This window comes from Vombatus ursinus, unplaced genomic scaffold, assembly GCF_900497805.2.
Source record: "Vombatus ursinus unplaced genomic scaffold, bare-nosed wombat genome assembly UNPS02004533.1, whole genome shotgun sequence".
Lineage (NCBI taxonomy): Eukaryota > Metazoa > Chordata > Mammalia > Diprotodontia > Vombatidae > Vombatus > Vombatus ursinus.
In genome coordinates, this window is record NW_020944311.1 from 1,267,864 (window position 1) to 1,285,180 (window position 17,317).

General features: G+C 42.1%; 1 protein-coding gene across 2 annotated transcripts in view; it reads left to right on the forward strand.

The window, feature by feature from the left end:
* The window catches only part of DOCK11 (dedicator of cytokinesis 11), a 191,096-nt gene extending 180,214 nt beyond the window's left edge, over nucleotides 1–10,882 (forward strand). For both annotated transcript variants that reach the window (XM_027837386.1, XM_027837390.1), the window contains 5 exons: nucleotides 42–252; nucleotides 544–734; nucleotides 1,736–1,836; nucleotides 4,468–4,606; nucleotides 10,397–10,882. In XM_027837386.1, the coding sequence (XP_027693187.1) occupies nucleotides 42–252; nucleotides 544–734; nucleotides 1,736–1,836; nucleotides 4,468–4,606; nucleotides 10,397–10,519 (765 nt within the window). In that variant the 3' untranslated portion in view covers nucleotides 10,520–10,882. The remainder of the gene's footprint in view (nucleotides 1–41; nucleotides 253–543; nucleotides 735–1,735; nucleotides 1,837–4,467; nucleotides 4,607–10,396) is intronic.
* Nucleotides 10,883–17,317: the final 6,435 nt, after the last annotated feature.

Genomic DNA, 17,317 nt, shown 5'->3' on the forward strand with positions numbered 1-17,317 from the left:
TGCTCCTTTTCCCCCTCTAGTGAATAACGTTTGTCTTACAGGTAAACATCAAAGATCTTGATCCAAAGTATGCTCACATCCAAGTCACTTATGTGAAGCCCTACTTTGAAGACAAAGAGCTGTCTGAAAGAAAGACGGAGTTTGAAAACAATCATAACATTACCAGATTTGTTTTTGAGGCCCCTTATACTTTATCTGGCAAAAAGCAAGGCTCTGTGGAGGAGCAGTGCAAACGGCGGACCATTCTGACCAGTAAGTGTCCCTCCCGCACTGGTGCAGTCCCCTTTGATTCGTACAAGTGGTGGCTGGCTAGCGTAAAAGTGGTAGCTGCCATCCATGGCTCTCCTGCAGACTCAGCTCTGTGCTGTGCTGAACCCTAACGCTGCCAGAACCCCCAAATGCTCGAAAAGCTTCCCCAGCTCTGCTGCTGAAATATGCCAATCCCAGAGAAGTCAAGGGGGGAAAGAGAGCCTTTTGGGGTTTTGTTTGACTATTAGGAAAAATGATTGCTGAGATAGTGAAACTAATTTGGCATTTTAATAGCATCAAACTCGTTCCCATATGTTAAGAAGAGGATCCCTATCAATCATGAACAACAAATTAACTTAAAACCCATCGATGTTGCCACTGATGAAATAAAAGAGAAAACAGCTGAGCTGCAAAAACTCTGTTCTTGTGCTGATGTGGACATGATTCAGCTGCAACTCAAGTTACAAGGCTGCGTTTCTGTCCAGGTACGTCCTGCAGTCAGTACTTTATGCCAGCATTCCCTGAAGCTTTGCTGGTGAGGATCATGGAAAACACTGAAGCCTGGGGACAGGAGGCAGAGCTGTCAATTCATTCTAATGCAATTATACGTTCAATTACTTTCTCTCTACTTTACAGTGTTGTCCAATCACTGCTAGAGCCAAGTTCTGAATTTACAGACCAGAAATCATTAACTGATTCATTAGAATGGCATCTTTCCCTAAGACTGGTGTTAGCAAACAAGGACAAGGAGGACAAAGCAAGGCCTCCAGTACTTACTTTGATGCCTCCTCCCCTTCCACTGGCAGGCATTTGTAGCCCCTTCAGGCCATGGCTTCCTATACATCTTTTGGGGGCAGCTAGGTAGTGCAGTGGATAGAGTTCAGGGCCCGGAGTCAGGAAGACTCATCTTACTAGCTGTGTGACCTTGGGCAAGTCACTTCACCCTGTTTGCCTCAGTTTCCTCATCTGTAAAAAGAGCTGGAGAAGGAAATGGCAAACCACTCCAGTGTCTTTGCCAAAAAAAAAAAAAAAACAAACCCAGATAGGGTCACAAAGAGTTGGATATGACTGGACATCAATCTCAAAGCTCTTGCTCCTGAAAAGAAGAAAAAGCAAAAATGATTTTGTATTTAAAGTTACTTTTATTTCAGCTATAACTATAATGAAGCTACAGTGATAGCTCATGGGGCACACAGTCATACCCACCAGCATTTCTGACTGTGTTAGTGTGCTCTGGGAATCTCTGAGACCCTGGCAGGAGGTCCTCAAGGTCAAAACAGTTTTTGTAATAATACCAAGGTGTTTTAACTCCTGATATGGTAAATATAATCAACATAAACGATCTTTGGGAGGAGGTCCTCAGTTTTTAAGAGCATAAAGGGGTCCTGACACCAAAAAGTCTGAGAACCACCACAGACTACTTCTTTCCAAGAGATGAGATAACTCTTAATTCTCTCATGTCATTTATCTCCCCGTACAACTTTAGGTAAATGCTGGCCCCTTGGCGTATGCCAGGGCTTTCTTAAGTGACAGTCAGGCCACCAAGTATCCCACAAAGAAAGTGAATGAACTGAAAGACATGTTTAGGTAAGTAACTCTTGAGCTTCTGGGTGTTAGACTCCAGTCCCTCCCTTGGTCATTTTCCCCCTGCCAAAAAAAAAAAAAAGAGAGAGAGAGAGAGAGTAAGAGATCACTAGGCTCTGGTTCTTTAAGTGGCCACATTCTCTCTAGTAGTAGGGGAAGCACACAGCCTTTCTCACAGCCTGAATGTTGCTGACTTCTCAGGAGTGGCTCAGGATTTTTCCAGTTCAGGATTTCAGGCAGAGCAAACCGAAGCCCAGGTACCATGTCCATCACAATACCTGGATTTGCACACATACACCCCCCCCCACTAGCTCCCTTTCCTTCTAAATTGTGCAATATTTAGTCTTCAGTGAGAGGCCCTGTGGCAGGTGGCCCCAAAGGCAGGACTGAACAGGCTTATGTTAGAATTATTCTGATTATTTCAAAGCAAAGTGCTTTGCAAACTTATAAGAGGCAGAGAAATGTTAGCCTCTCTCCCTATGTGTGTTACACATAAGGTAGATGATGGAGGGAGTTGCCACCAAGGCCATGCCTTTCTTCTAGACCGGGGTGGTCAGCCTGCGGCTTCGAGGCCACGTGTGGCCGTGTGGGTCCTTGGGTGCAGCCTTTTGACTGAGTCCAAGTTTTACAGAACAAATCCTTTTATTACGGGGATTTCTTCTCTGAAGTTTGGATTTACCCTAACCCTAAATGCGAACTGGGCAACATGCTTCCTTTCTGTCCTCTAGCCCTAATCCTAAAAATGTCTTGGTTAATTGAGGAAACATACACCTGAATGAAATAACCAGCGAACACATGATGACATCATGGTCCATTTGAGTCTTTAGAAGACCCAGCTCATGCTTGCAGGTACCAGATTCTGAATATCTGTTGATATTCAAATAAAGGACATATTCAAATGCAGATGCGAGTCTGTGGCAAAGCCACCCAAGGCCCTTTTGGCTTGATCAGGAACATGCCACAGTGCACATGAGGCCCTTCTGGCAGCAGGTCAGCTCTGCCAAGACTTCAGACTGACCTGAGTAGCTCCTGATCATTAGGAGGACAAAGGGGGCTAGAGCCTTTACAAATGACCCAGTCAAGGGGAAGCTGGACCTAAACGCCTTTTGGATACACTAGCCTGAAGTAAACTTGAGGAGTCTGGTAACATTTTCTCTGGTGCTCTGTTGTTGTACAGAGGGACATTGCTAGCTAAATGAGTCTAGGGGAAACTGGTCAAGGGTCTTGAGGCCTTGAGTCAGTGATAGGAACATGTTTAGCCTGGTGAGAAGATGACTGTTTCGGGGTGACACATGAGAGCTGTATTTATTTGAAGGGCTGCCCTGTTAAGGAGGACTTGGTCTTTACAGTCCCCGATGGCACAACCAGGAGTATTGGGTGGGAGTTGCAAAGAGGCCAACCCTTCGAGTTGTCCCAAAGTGGACTGGGCTGCCTTTGGTAGACGGGTTGGACCAGATGGCCACTCCCTTCCAACTCTCAAATTCTGTGAGTGTTAGGTTCAGTGTCCATGTCCACCCCCACCCCACCCCTAGTCGATCTTCCTAGGTGGCATAGTGGATGGAGCGCAGGGCTCAGGAGTCAAAAGCTATCTCAGATGACTTAGTAGCCTTGTGATCCTAAGCAAGTCATTTAACCTCTTGCAGTCTCAATTTCCTCATCTGTAAAATGGCATAATGATACCGCCGAATTCATAGGTTGTTGTGAGGATCAGGTACGATAATATCTGGAAATCACTTTACAAACCTTAAAGTGTGATATAAATGTGAGCACTTAACACGCTTTGCACCACGTGAACCTCCAGACTGCTTGGGCTGTCATGCCAAGTTCCCTCCAGGTTGATCTGCTTATACCGACATTCCACCAAGTGGAATTCCACCCTCCTGTGGTCCAAACTTCCTATCTGAAACTGAGCTTAGGGAGAACTCATTGTTATTTTGCATCGTTATTTAATTCTTGCTCGATTGTGTAACTTTTCCCCCAGACAGTGGGGGGAGGGGTGTTAGAGGCAATTCTAGCTTACATTTCTGAGTACTTCCTAGCACTCAGTTGCTATTTGTTGAGTAAGTGAAGGAAATAGAATCAACCATCAACTACATACCAAAAGTAAAAACTTCATGTGTAAGTTCTGAGATGGGGAAATCAACTGGCAAATTTCCTGGAGGATATGAACTGAGAGCCAGATTTTCACAAAGAAAAGCAAGTATGGGGCAGAGCATTCCAAGCATAAAGGAAAAAGGCCAGAGGAAGATCAAGACCCCTGGTCTTTCCACTAAGCAGGTCACAATTTTAAATGCATATCAAACTGTCACAGCAACTTTTTTTTTAATGCAGACCTGTGATTTCGTTGGCATAGATACCTAGAGCTTGGCACAGTGCCTAGCACTTTGTAGGCACTACTAAGGAACTAGCTGACACAGAGGAAACTCCTCCCTATGCTGATTAGCAACTGTTTTACAACTTACTGCCTTAGAGAGTTGCCTAAGGACAGTGAAGGGTTAAGTGACTAGTCTAGGGTCACACAGCCAATCTGAAGCAGAATCTGAATCCTCAAGTCTTTGTGACCCTGAGACTGTCCTCCATCATGGAAAAAGACCAGGGATAAATGAAATCTGCTCTGTTCATGTTCACCCACAGGAAATTCATACAAGCCTGCAGCATTGCTCTTGAACTCAATGAACGACTTATTAAAGAAGATCAAATCGAGTACCATGAAGGACTCAAGTCAAATTTCCGAGACATGGTCAAAGACTTATCTGACATTATCCACGAGCAGGCAAGTATCCTGGTGCCCAATGACATTACTCTGAAAATGGGCTCTATTTGAAAGTTGGCATATGCTTTATTCTACCACTTCAAACAAAATCAGCAAGCATAAGCTATTAATCTTCCTTAAATCCCTTGATTTGCCAAAATGTCATTGGACAATACTAGCTGAGTAAATCTTAACCAATATACTCTCAGCTTGGGGAAGAGCCTTTCACGAATTTTCTAACTTTTATAAATTCATTCATTCTATTTCTATAGCATCTAACAATCCATCCCTTACTCTGTACTCACACTGCTACCACCTGGATCTTGGAAGAGCTGTCTCACCTCAACTGCTCTCCCTCCACATCACCACCAAAGTAACTTTCCTAAAGCACAGTTCTGACCCTTTCAACTGACACTTTCCCTCCTATTTCACTGAAAAAATGGAGGCCATTCATTGCGAGAGCTCCCTCTTCTTCAGACCTCCTCTTTCACCTCTGTCTTACAGGAAGAGGTTGCCCTTCTATTTGCCAAGGCTAATCTTTCTATGCACATGCAATCCCAATCCATCCTATCTTCTTCAGCACACTGCCCCCTCTATCAGCCCTCTATTTCACTTTTCACAAAGCAATCTTTAATTGCTTCCTATCAACTGGCTGCTTCCCTACTACCTACAAATATGCCTATATGGCCTCTTAAGAAAAACCATTTGATCTGTCCATCTCCATTAACTATCATCTAATGTATCTTTTCCCCTTTATGGCTAAACTCCATGGTAAGGTCATCTACAATAGGTGCCTCTATGTCCTTTCCATTCACTGTCTTCTTAAGTCTACACTTTGGCTTCTGACCTCATTATTCAACTGAAATTGCTCCTCTCCAAAGTTACCAAGGATCTCTTTATTACCAAATCTAGTGGTCTTTTCTCAATCCTCATCTTTCTTGACCTCTCTGCAGCCTTATACATCGCTGCTCAACCTTTTCTTGTAACACTCTCTTCTGTCTAGTTTTCAAGACACTGTGCTCTCCTGGGCTTCCTCCTCCCTGACTGCTCCTTCAATGGATCTTTTTCCACATCATGCCCACTAACAGTGGGAGTCCCTCAAAGCTTTGGCCTGGGTCCTCTTTTTCTCTACTATGTCACTAGGTGATCTCATCAGCTCCCATCAGCTGATTCAGTCATTATGTCTATGCAGATGACTCTCAGATCTACTTGTCCAGCCCAAATGCCTATGGGGCATTTTGAACTCTGTCTCATAGATATCTTCAAATCACTATGTCTAAAAGTTGAGCTCATTACCTTCCCTCCAAACTCTTCCTTCTTCCTAATTTCCCTGTTTCCGTTGAGGGCACCATCAACCTCCCAGTCACCCAGGCTCACAACCTAAATGTCATCCTCAACGCCTCACTCAGTCACCTCCCATATCCAATCAGTGACTAAGTCCTTCCAGATTCTACCTTTGTAATGGCTCTCATATCCTCTTCTCTCCTTGGACATTGCAACCACCCTAGCATAGTTCTTTATCACCTAAAGCCTGGACTACTGAAATAGCATGCTGGTTAGTCTCCTGGCCTCCAATCTCTCCCCCTGCAATCCATGCTCCATTTTGCTGTCCAACTGATTTTCCTCAAGTGTCTGACCATAACATCACCCCCCCCCCCACACACACACAGAGGCAATAAACTCCAGAAATCCTGTTGGGCATTGAAAGCCCTTCATAGCCTGGCCTCTTCTTACTTTTCCAGTCTTCTTACACCTTACTTCCCCACCATGTACTCTTTAATCCAGTGACACTGGCCTTGTTCTTACTTGTATTTAACACATCTCCCCACTCCCAGCATTTTCACTGGCTGTACCCCATGCCTGGAATGCTCTCTTCCTCATTTTAGCTTCTCTGGCTTCCTTCCAGTCTCAGCTAAAAGCTCACCTTCTGCAAGAGACTTTTCCTCATTCCCCTTCATGCTTTCCTAAGATTATCTCCATTTTATCCTAGATAGAGCTTGTTTGTATACAGTTTTTTGCATGTTGTCTCCCCCATTAGATGGGGAGCTCCCAGAGAGCAGGGACTGCTTTTTACCTTCCTTTGTATCTCCAGTTATCAGCACAATGCCTACCACACAGTAGGCACTTAGTAAATGCTTGCTGACTGACTGATCAACCATGTCAGTTCTGATCAATGAACTGTAATGACTCCCTACCTCAAAGATCAATCAATCAATCAATCAATCAATATGCATTTATTAACTACTATTTGGCAGGAACTGTGGATCAAATACAGACTCCTGTTTGGCATGTAAAGCCCTTCACAACCTGGCACCAACTTATCTTCCCAGATAAATTTATTATCCTTTCTCCCTTTCATGCACTGTAGTTAAGCCAAACTGGCCATCTTGACCTTGGGTCAAGTCAAGTCACCAAGCATTTTTAAGGGCCTATTTCACTTACATTTGGACAAGGGTATACCTTAGTCAAAATGGGACAGTGCAGTGATGCTATGTGTCAGGAAGATATATCATTGCATGGAAACCCATGAACCTGAGATGATGAAGTGAATGGCATTGGAGTGAAGACAAAAGGAGAGAGAGAAATTTTATATGTCATTGGAGTACACTGATAATGAGCTAACTATACCAAGATGACATTTAGTAGCAATGATATATAAATCTTAGACTAAGTTTCAAAAAGTCATATGTAAAAATAAATAAGTTGTAGCTTTAGAGTAGTTTATCTGTGAAAGATTTCAAGGTTTTGGTTGCAAAGAATATGAGTCTACAGCGTGATAAAGTTAGTCTAGGATGATGAGGGGATTAAAAACTGTCTTATAAGGAACAGTGAAGGAACTGGGGATGTTTAGGCTGAAGAAAAGAGAACTTAGGTGGGGGCATATTATGTCCATCCCAAAATCCCCACAGCTATCATGTGGAAGATGGGTTTGTTATTCCGAATAGTGTCAGACATAAGAACTAGGACTGGTGAGTAGAAGTGAGCTGGAAAGAGAAGGGAAAACCAGTCCAGTGCCTTTGTTTTCCAAATCTCCCATCAGAACAGTCAGCTGGGGAGGTTTCTGTGAAATTGCTATTCTAAGGTAAAATCCTTTTATTAAATGAAGTGCTACAAGAGAACCAGATCTTATAAAGTGTTCAGCTAGAACAGGAGAAATTGAAATGATCACATACATGTGAAGTATTGTCTTAAGGGATGACAGTGTATGAACTGTAATTTGCATGCAGCTGCTGACCTACTCTTGAACCCATAATTATTCAAAGTAAAAGCAAATTACTCAGTGTGGCGAATTATTACAGGATCAAGAAAGATAGTGTTTAAAACAAACAGTTCTTATGTATGTTTTTTTTTCTCTAAACAATGAATTTTGCAAATCTATTGCCCTTTTCCCCATTGTCAACTCCTTGCCACAAAACATGGCAGCTCTATTTGGTTAATGGGATGAATATTTTGGCTACTGAATATTTTAGGTTGAAAACCAACCCAAGATATCAGAGCTTAGAGTGTTTGTATTCATGAGCCTCTTGTCACTGTGTGGGTATACAGGTTTGTCTGGACTTTTATGTTCCACATACATATAGACAGTCTGTATATGCAAAGAATATGTGACATTTATAGATAATGCATATATTGTCTATAAAAAAGCATGTATTTTATATAACAAATATATATACGTATATATATATGCCCACAATAACTAGCATTTACATAGTGCTTTATGGTTTGCAAAGCACCTTACATTTCTTATCTCATTTGGTCCTCAACAACTCTGGAAGGTAGGTGCCATTATTATCCCCATTTTACAGATGAGGAAACTGAGGCTGAGAGAGATTAAATGATTTGCCTAGGGTCACCCAGCTAGTAAGTGTCCGAGGTACGATTCAAATTCAGATCTTCCTGCCTCCTAGTTCAGTGCTCTATCCATTCTTGTTGAATTCAACCTCATTTTATATATGAGAAAACTGAAACCCATAAAGGTGGAATGACTCCAAGGTTCTGCCACACAGATCTCCTGACTCCCGGGCTAGTGTTCTTTCCATTATAAAGTTGGAAATGCATCCCAGAGGGAAGAAAATGGATGTCCTGAAATTCAAGGGTGTGCTGTAGTCAGCTCTAAATGATTCGCTAGGGCCAAATTTTCAGTGAGAGCATTTACACCTCAGAAATGGGCTAAGCTACAAACCAGGGCTTGATTGTTTTGTCAGTTGTCCTAGACTTAAGGGAGTATTAATAACAAAGACTGAACTTAAAAGTGCAGCTGCATACACTTCCCAGAGCACCTCTGTATTGCTCTATAAACATTGCTTCACCTTAGCAGGAGGGACAGTTTTTAATCCTTTTATCTTCCCAGACTAACTGCATCACACTGTAGACTCATATTCTTTGCAACCAAAACCTTGAAATCTTTTACCCATAAACTACTCTAAAGCTACAACTCATTTATTTTTCTTTTACAATTGACTTTCTTTTTGTTTGTTTTTGGGCAATTGGGGTTAAGTGACTTGCCCAAGGTCACACAGCTAGTAAGTGTCAAGTGTTTGGTCTGAGGTCGGATTTGAACTCAGGTCCTCCTGACTTCAGGGCCGGTGCTTTATCCACTGCACCACCTAGCTGCCCCTACAAACGACTTTGAAACTTTCCTAGAGCACCCCTGTATTGCTCTATAAACATTGCTTCACCTCAACAGGAGGGCAGTGGAAGACTTAGGAATGAAGTCATCACCAGATTGGGAGGCATGGTGATTGTAGGCTAATAATAATAATAATGATGATAGGCATTATTTTAGCGCTTTAAGGTTTACAAAGTGTTTTCTATTCCATTATCTCCTGTGAGCTGCCAAGATGTAAGAAAAATTACATTTATAAATACAGTTAATCATTTCAAGTGATACTTTTAGAGGAACCACAAATTCTGTGAGCCAGGAGGATCACATGGAGAAGAGGGGGAGCCTTGCTTGACCCTTAGTTCAGCTACCTCCCCCAACATCATATTGAAATTCCAAAACCAAACTAGAACCAGGTGTTCAAGGCATATTGTGAATCAGAAGATGGGCTTAAAACACAAGCTGGTGACTAATGAATAAAATGGACTGGGGGGTGGGGGAAGTCAAGAAACCCATGTTGCCTTTGCTTTCATGGCTGCCTACAGGTTTAGAATTTTCCATATTTATAAAAGGGAGTTTTGTTACCAATCACAATATTTTGCATCATTTGATAGTAGTCAGCTTACAAAGCATAAGGAGTTGTCAAGAATTATGCACTTGGGACTCTGTCTTCACTGGTTATTTCCTTTGAAAGCTCAAAAGTATTATTTCAAATCTCTATTTTATGGATGCTCAACCCTACCTTAGACAAGGTAAGCCCAGTTTGCCACCACATTCCTAATTTCTTTCAGTACAAAAGTGCGTCTGTTGCCTAGTTTGGTGCATTAGCAAGCAAATTTTAAGCCTTAAGCAGAGACCACTGGGTAGAGTTCTTGCTTAAAGCATTTGTTGGAAAAATATTTAAGGATTGTGGCATTCGTGCCTTATACCAGCAACTTTCTATTGAATTTAATCTAACCAGTTAAGAACACTAGTCACATTTTCTTAATGAATAACCAATCTTTTTCTTACTTTTTTGCTATGCTGCCTTTGCAACCCAGCTCTGAGGACTCAAGTGGGTAATGTTATACTTTGTCATTTCTGCCTTATGTCATTTTACCCGGCCGTCAGTGATGAGTTGAAACTATGCCTGCTATTTCACATTCACCTTCTTTTTCAACAATGGCTACACTGCATTATGCCTAACATGTGGGTTTGTTATGTTTTAGATGTTTCAAGAAGACACAATGCATTCTCCCTGGATGAACAACACGTTACATGTATTCTGTGCAATCAGTGGGACATCAGGAGATGGAGGATATGGTTCCCCAAGATATACGGCAGAAGTATGAAGAATGACGGATGCAACATTCACCTAGACTGCCCTTTCCCAGGCATTTTTGGAACTGTGCAGATGTTAGAGGGAAGGCTTGATATCCGTGAAGTATTTCTTATTACCACCAACAACCAACACTGTCAAGCTCTCAAACAGGGTGCTTACTTATTTGCAATATTTAAGAAATGTGGAAGTGCCTGGATAATGCACCACTGTGCTTGTTTTGTATTTTTTTTTAGTTAAAGCCTTGTACTAGAAAGCAGAGCTCAAACAAATGAATTCAGTTTGCTCACTTATGGCTCAAAATTGTAATGGTATGTAAAGCTGTACAATGGGATATAATAAAAGGCAAAACATTTGTAATCGGAAGGAAAGAAAATATTACTTTGCATCTTCCATTGTCACAGCAGTCCTTGGGGAGAGGGTTCATATGATTTTCTGAAAACAAATTTAAGAAAGAAAATACTTCAAAACGGGGAGCTATTTGTATCCTTCTCTTTAAGGCACACTTACACTAATGGAACCAAGAGGCTTCCATTAACCAGGAACTTGCAGAATGCCAATTCCAGAGCTGAGGGTAGAAAACAACAGGCCTTCGGTTCCTGAGGTTGCTCTGAGCACTAAGGGAAAGATCTGGGCCCCTTCGTGCCTATGGAAGGGGTTCTAGATGCAATCTCTACATAACTAGAATCCAGAGCATGCAGCATTTGTCCCCAACCTCTTGGACTTGATGGGCCCAAATCCCATTTGGGGATGCTCCCAAAGCTGGCCCAAACATTTCTCCACATTTACAGTCTGCAACAGAACGTGAACCCAAGATGGGCTGTGATTATCCATTTGGGGAAAGGAATGATCATTTATAGAGTCCCTAGTATGTGCCAGGCATATGCTAAGCTAGTCACAAATATTATCTCGTTGGATTGTTGTTACTACCATTCTTACTCACTTTTCTTATAGTCTTATCAAGTATCCATAGGGCATGATGAACGTTCTGCACTTTGGTTCAAACACCAATAGAAGATGAAGAGGGCTCAGAGAACTGCTATTAACGTGAGCCAGCAATGGGAGGAGCTTCCCCTGAAGCTATTGGTACTTTAGGCTGCATTAAGAAAAGAATGTGAGAGATGACAAAGTTGCTGTCCTCTGCCCTGGTCAGACACCATCAGAAGTACTTCAGTGCTGGGTGCTATCTTTTAAAAGGGATGTTGTCAAGCTGAAATGTGTCTAGAGAAGGGTGAATGGGATAGTAAGGGGTCTCAAACCGTGACATAAGGAATTAGGGATGAAGAAGAGAAAGTAATGTAGACATACATGATCACTAAGTAATAGATGTGTGTTCATGTGAGATGTGGATGTCCATGAGTTGTCTAATTACATGGATGTAGCTTTATGGGTAGGCATGAACAGATGTCTATGGAATCTGGCATACCCCTCTCCAAGACAGGCTGCAACTTCTGCCTAGATGAGAGCAGAGGGGCTGTGGAGAGGCACTTGCTCCTTACCTTGCCTATGTCCCAGAGGGATATTGGGCTGGAATTTTATCTAGCCCCTAAAATATCTCTGTTCTAATCTAAGGAGACAATTTTAGAGATTAAGAACAAAAGTGACTTCCCTAGCCACTTGAAGAAGGTATCCCCAAACTCACTCATTGGCTTAATTATGCCCCCCACCACCACCAATTTCTAGTTACACAAAAGACAATGGTATATAGTGAATAGCAAGTAAACTCATTTGTCCAAGCAAAACATCAACCAAATTAGAGAAGTTCTGCAGATCAGAATACCAGAAAATACACAAGAACGAATGAATTCTGCTGGGAGCCAGATAAGATCTTCACTCAAACCAAGAGAGAGGTCCAATTTTACCCAAGGAGAAATTCTGTCTGCTAGGTCTCCGGGGAGGCAAGCTGGACATCAGGGACATATTGAAGAGCCAGTTTCCTCTGCATATCTTTTTTCTCCATGTGTCTCTTCCAAAGGGTCTCTGTAACCATGTCTCCAAAAAACACTTTGTCACCAACTCCATCTCTCAGGTAGGTAAGCAGTTCCACCTCCGTTTTCTCTTTCCCAATCAGGAATCACATCTCCCTCTATATATATAACACAACACAGGACTGCCCTTTTCCCACAGTACTTGGGTAGGAGCCAGGGTTACAACTGTCTTTATTAAAGAGCTATCATCTCCAAGAGGGATTATATGCATTCCGTGTAATTCCTGAGAGCAGAAGACCAAAAGACAGAAATGACAAGGTGGCAGATTTGGGCTCAATATAAAGGAAATCGTCAACATCTCTTACATCTGTCTACTTCTCCCAACTCTCACCATAACCGCCCTAGTCCAGGCCCTCACCATCTCTCACCTGGACCACTGCAAGAGCCCCCTAATCAGTCTCTATCTATCCCACATTCCCTCTTTCCAATCCATCCTCCACACAGCTGCAAGTGGTCATCTACCATTTACTAAGTGCCTAGTTGCCAGACACATTGTTTGAGATACAAAGAAAGGCAACAAACTAGCTCACAGTCTAAGGGGAGAGACGACACGCAAACTGTGGACGAACAAGATACGTAGACAGGATAAACTGGAGACAATCTCAGAGGGAAGGCATTAAGATTAAGGGAACTGGAAAAGGCTTATTGCGGAAGGCAGGAAGCCAGGGAAGCCAGGAGGTGGAGATGAGGAGGGAGAGCACTCCAGGCAAAAGGGACAACCAGTGAAGATGCTCGGAGTTGAGAAAGTGTGTCATGTTCAAGGAACAGCAAGCGGGCCAGCCTGTTGTCACATGGAGGGGAGTGAGGTATAAGAAGACTGGAAACAGGTTCCAAAGGGCTTTGAAAGCAAAAATAGCTGCAAATTGGATATTCCTAAAGCGCTTTTTTGTTCAAGGAGCTGCAGCGGCTCCCCATTGTCTTCCTCTGCTGGCATTTCAAACCCTTCACAATCTGGCTTCAGTTTGCTTTTCTAGGCTTACACATCATTCCTCCCTCCACTCACTAGTCCCCATACATGACACTCTATGCTTTGCCCAGGCTGTCTCCTATGACTGGGATACTTTCCCTCTATAATTTTGCTTCTTTAAACTCATAGCTCTCTTCAAGGCTCAATTCCAGTGTCACCTCCTTAAAGGGCCCTTTCCTGATTCCCCCCCACAGTTGTTAGCAGCTCCTTCCCACCCCCACCCACCTCACCCCCATCACTGTGCATTTAATCTGTGAGCAGTTTGTGGTCCTCTAGTAGAATGTAAGTTCTTTTGTTTTTGTCTTTGTATTGCCTTGCACAAACTTGTTGACTGATCAATAACAGAGTAATGAAATGGGCTGTGTTTTAGGTAGCAAGTTCCCATTTACTAAACATGCGAGTAGAGCTTTGAAGCCCCATCATTAATACAATTCATACAATATATATTCAACATAAGAGAAGATATTCATGATATGCCAGCATCAATGGATAAAGGCAGATCAAAGATATTACAAAAGAGATTCCTAACCCAACTCTGAGATTCTGTGATACTAAAACTTTATTTACATGCTCTCTTTGGTCAAGTCTATGTGGTCATTTTTACTGGATTAACAAATACCAGCAATAACACTTTCATTTTTGGAGAAACCTCACATTATCTGAGTAATTCAGGAAATGCCAGGCTTTGTTGCTTATATTATCCAGGTCACGTGGGCAACTTCTCACTTCCCTTAAGCTTCTGGTCTATTATAGTAACTTCAGGGGAGCACTAATAAATGCTAAACAACCAGGACGGGGGGGGGGGGAAGTACCCATGAGATATTTTTCAGTTTGCAATGTATTATTAACACTTTCTCTATCACTTAAGTCTAGACAATTAACAAAATAAAAAATCAAGCCCTTATTTGTAGCATTTGCTGAATTGTGAGGTGTAAAAGTTCACGTTGAAAATCTAAGGATCAGCAGCTCCAACACATCCCTGATGAGTCCTCTTTTACAGATGATGAAGAATCTAAGAAACATGCTGCTGGAGGTGACTGCCACACTTCACGACAAGGAAATTATCCTAGATTTTGGCCATGGCAGGAAGAGACTCCAGGGTCCATTTAGTCCAGTCATCTCTTTTTTATAAATGAGGAAACTACAGCCCAGAGAAAGGAAGTGATCCGCCCAAGGCCAGAGTATTAGGGAGCAGAGGTAGGGCCGATAGACTCTCAGGCTGGGAAGGCATCTCAGAAGACATCCAGGGAAGCCTATGACTCAACAACAATTCAGCCTCTGCTTTAGTCATGTCAGTGAGGGGGAACCCACTCTGCCTCCTCAGGTTGGCCTCTGAGGTCCCTTTCAGCTCTAACTTGATGACCTATGACCCCAAGGCAGCCCATTCCATTTTGGGATAGTTCTAATTTCTAGAAAGTTTTTCCTTACACCAAACCTAAACCTTTGTAATGACCAGCCACTGCTCCTTGTCCTGCCCTCTAGGGCCAAGCAGAATAAATCGAATCCCTTCTCTATATAATAGCCCTTAAAGAAAGTGATTGTCTTCTCCAGGATAAGCAGTGAGTTTTCGATCAGTCCTCACATGGCATGGTCTCCAATCCACTTATCATCCTGACTGAGCTCAAAGGGATGCACTCCAACTTGTCAAATGCCCTTCAGATACAGTTCCCAAAATTGAACACAATATTCTTCAGCGCTTCTTAAACTGTGGTGTGCAACCCCTCATGGGGTCACACTTTAAGAAGTGATGAAGGGGTTGAGAGTGGAAAAAGTTTAAGAAGCCCTGCTCTAGATGAACTCTGCCCAGGGCAGAGTACAGCAGATTATCACCTCTCTAGTCCTGGACAATAAGGCTCTCAAGGAAGGCTAAGAGCTAGTTAGCCTGCCCCCAACCCCAAGCTATGTCATACTGTTGACTCATATTGAGCTTGCAATACACAGAAACCTCCAGATCTTTTACATGTGAACTGCTGCCTAGGCATGCCTCCCTTAGTCTGGACTTCTGAGATTCATTTCTGAACCCCAGTGTGGTACTTTAAATTTTTCCCTATTAAACTATCTCCAACTTAGATTTGGCCCACTGTTCTAGCTTTACAGGTTCTCGTTTTGGATCCTGTCATCCAACAAGTTGGTTATCCCATCCTTCACAATTTCATGTTATCTGCAAATTTGATAAGTGTCCCCTTCTGTCTCTTAATCTAAGCAATTACTAAAAAATGGACCAAGGAAAGCTCTCTGGGACACTCTACTAGAGGTAAGTCAGAAATGGTGTTACATATCTTGTAGAATGGTGGAAACCTCAGTGTCTAGGGCTGCCTGGCTTTGACTAGGGCCAAAAGAACATCTATGAGAAAAACATAAAACAAAATATTGTAGCGAGAGTTTTCCTCCCTATCTTCACCATAGACAACTTGTTTGTATTTAAGATGAGCCATGAACAGTTGTTAACCAGGGTATTTAACACAGTAGTATTTATTATCAAGTTAGTAAAAGATGAGAACAACATACAAATGATATGGCTTATAGTTCTATTTTTGCTGCTACTATATTGAAATCGTTTTTTAAATGCCATCTGTTTTATATGTATTTGAACTGCTTGTTCAGCAGTAAAGATAGAGAACTTTAAAAAAAAATGATGTTACAGACCCAGTTTGTATTTTAGACAACACCTGAGATTTCATTAGGGTATGAAACTCCAGGTAAGAAACTCCCTCTACCAATGAAGAAAGCACCTTCTCTGTAAGGGATAGTCTTAAAGAGCTGCCTGGAGCACTGAGAGGCTGAATGACTTTCCTAGGGTCACAGCATGTATATGTCTGAAGTGGAACTTGAACCCTAATTTTTCAGACTCTGGCTCTCTGTTGACTATACGTCTCTAGTTTGTATTTATTTTTGTTTTTTTTTTTAATTCAATTTTATTTTATTTTCAGTTCCAGGTTTTCTCCCTCTCCCATTCCCCCCTCCTCCATTGAGAAGGCAAGAAATACATTATCATTACAAACACAAAGTCATGCAAAACAAATTTCAACATTAGCCATGTTCCACCTCCAGCCACCACCCCAAACATGCAAGAAAAAATATGTTTCAGTCTACACTGTGTGAGTTCTCTCTCTGGATATGGATAATATATCTCATTATGAGCCCTTTGGAACTGTGGTGGGTCATTGCACTGATCAGAGTCATTAAGTCTTTCAGAGTTGATTATCTTTCCAATATTGCTATTACTGTGTAAACTGTTCTCCTGGTTCAGCTCACTTCACTTTGCATCTGTTTATGTAAGTCCAGGTTTTTCTGAAACCATCCCCTTCATCATTTCTTATAGCAGAACAGTATTCCATCACATTCATATACCTTGTTCAGCCATTCCCCCATTGATGGGTATCCTCTCAGTTTCTAGTTATTTGCCACCACAAAAAGAGCTGCTGTAAATATTTTTGTACATATGGGTCTTTTTCCTCTCTTTTTGATCTCTCTGGGGTATAGACCTAGTGGTGGTATTGCTGGGTCAAAGGATATGCACAGTCAAATAGCTTTTGAGGGGCAGTTCCATATTGCTTTCCAAAATGGTTGAACTAGTTCACAACTCAACCAACAGTGTATTAGTATACCTATTTTCTCACATCCCCTCCAACATGTCATTTTCTTTTTTTGTCATCTTAACCAATCTGATGGGTAGGAAGTGGTACCTTCAAGGTGCTTTAATTTACATTTTTTAAAACTTTTTTCTTAAAGGCAATTGGGGTTAAGTGACTTGCCCAGGGTCACACAGCTAATAAGTGTCAAGTGTTTGGTCTGAGGCTAGATTTGAACTCAGGTCCTCCTGACTTCAGGGCTGGTGCTCTATCCACTGAATTAC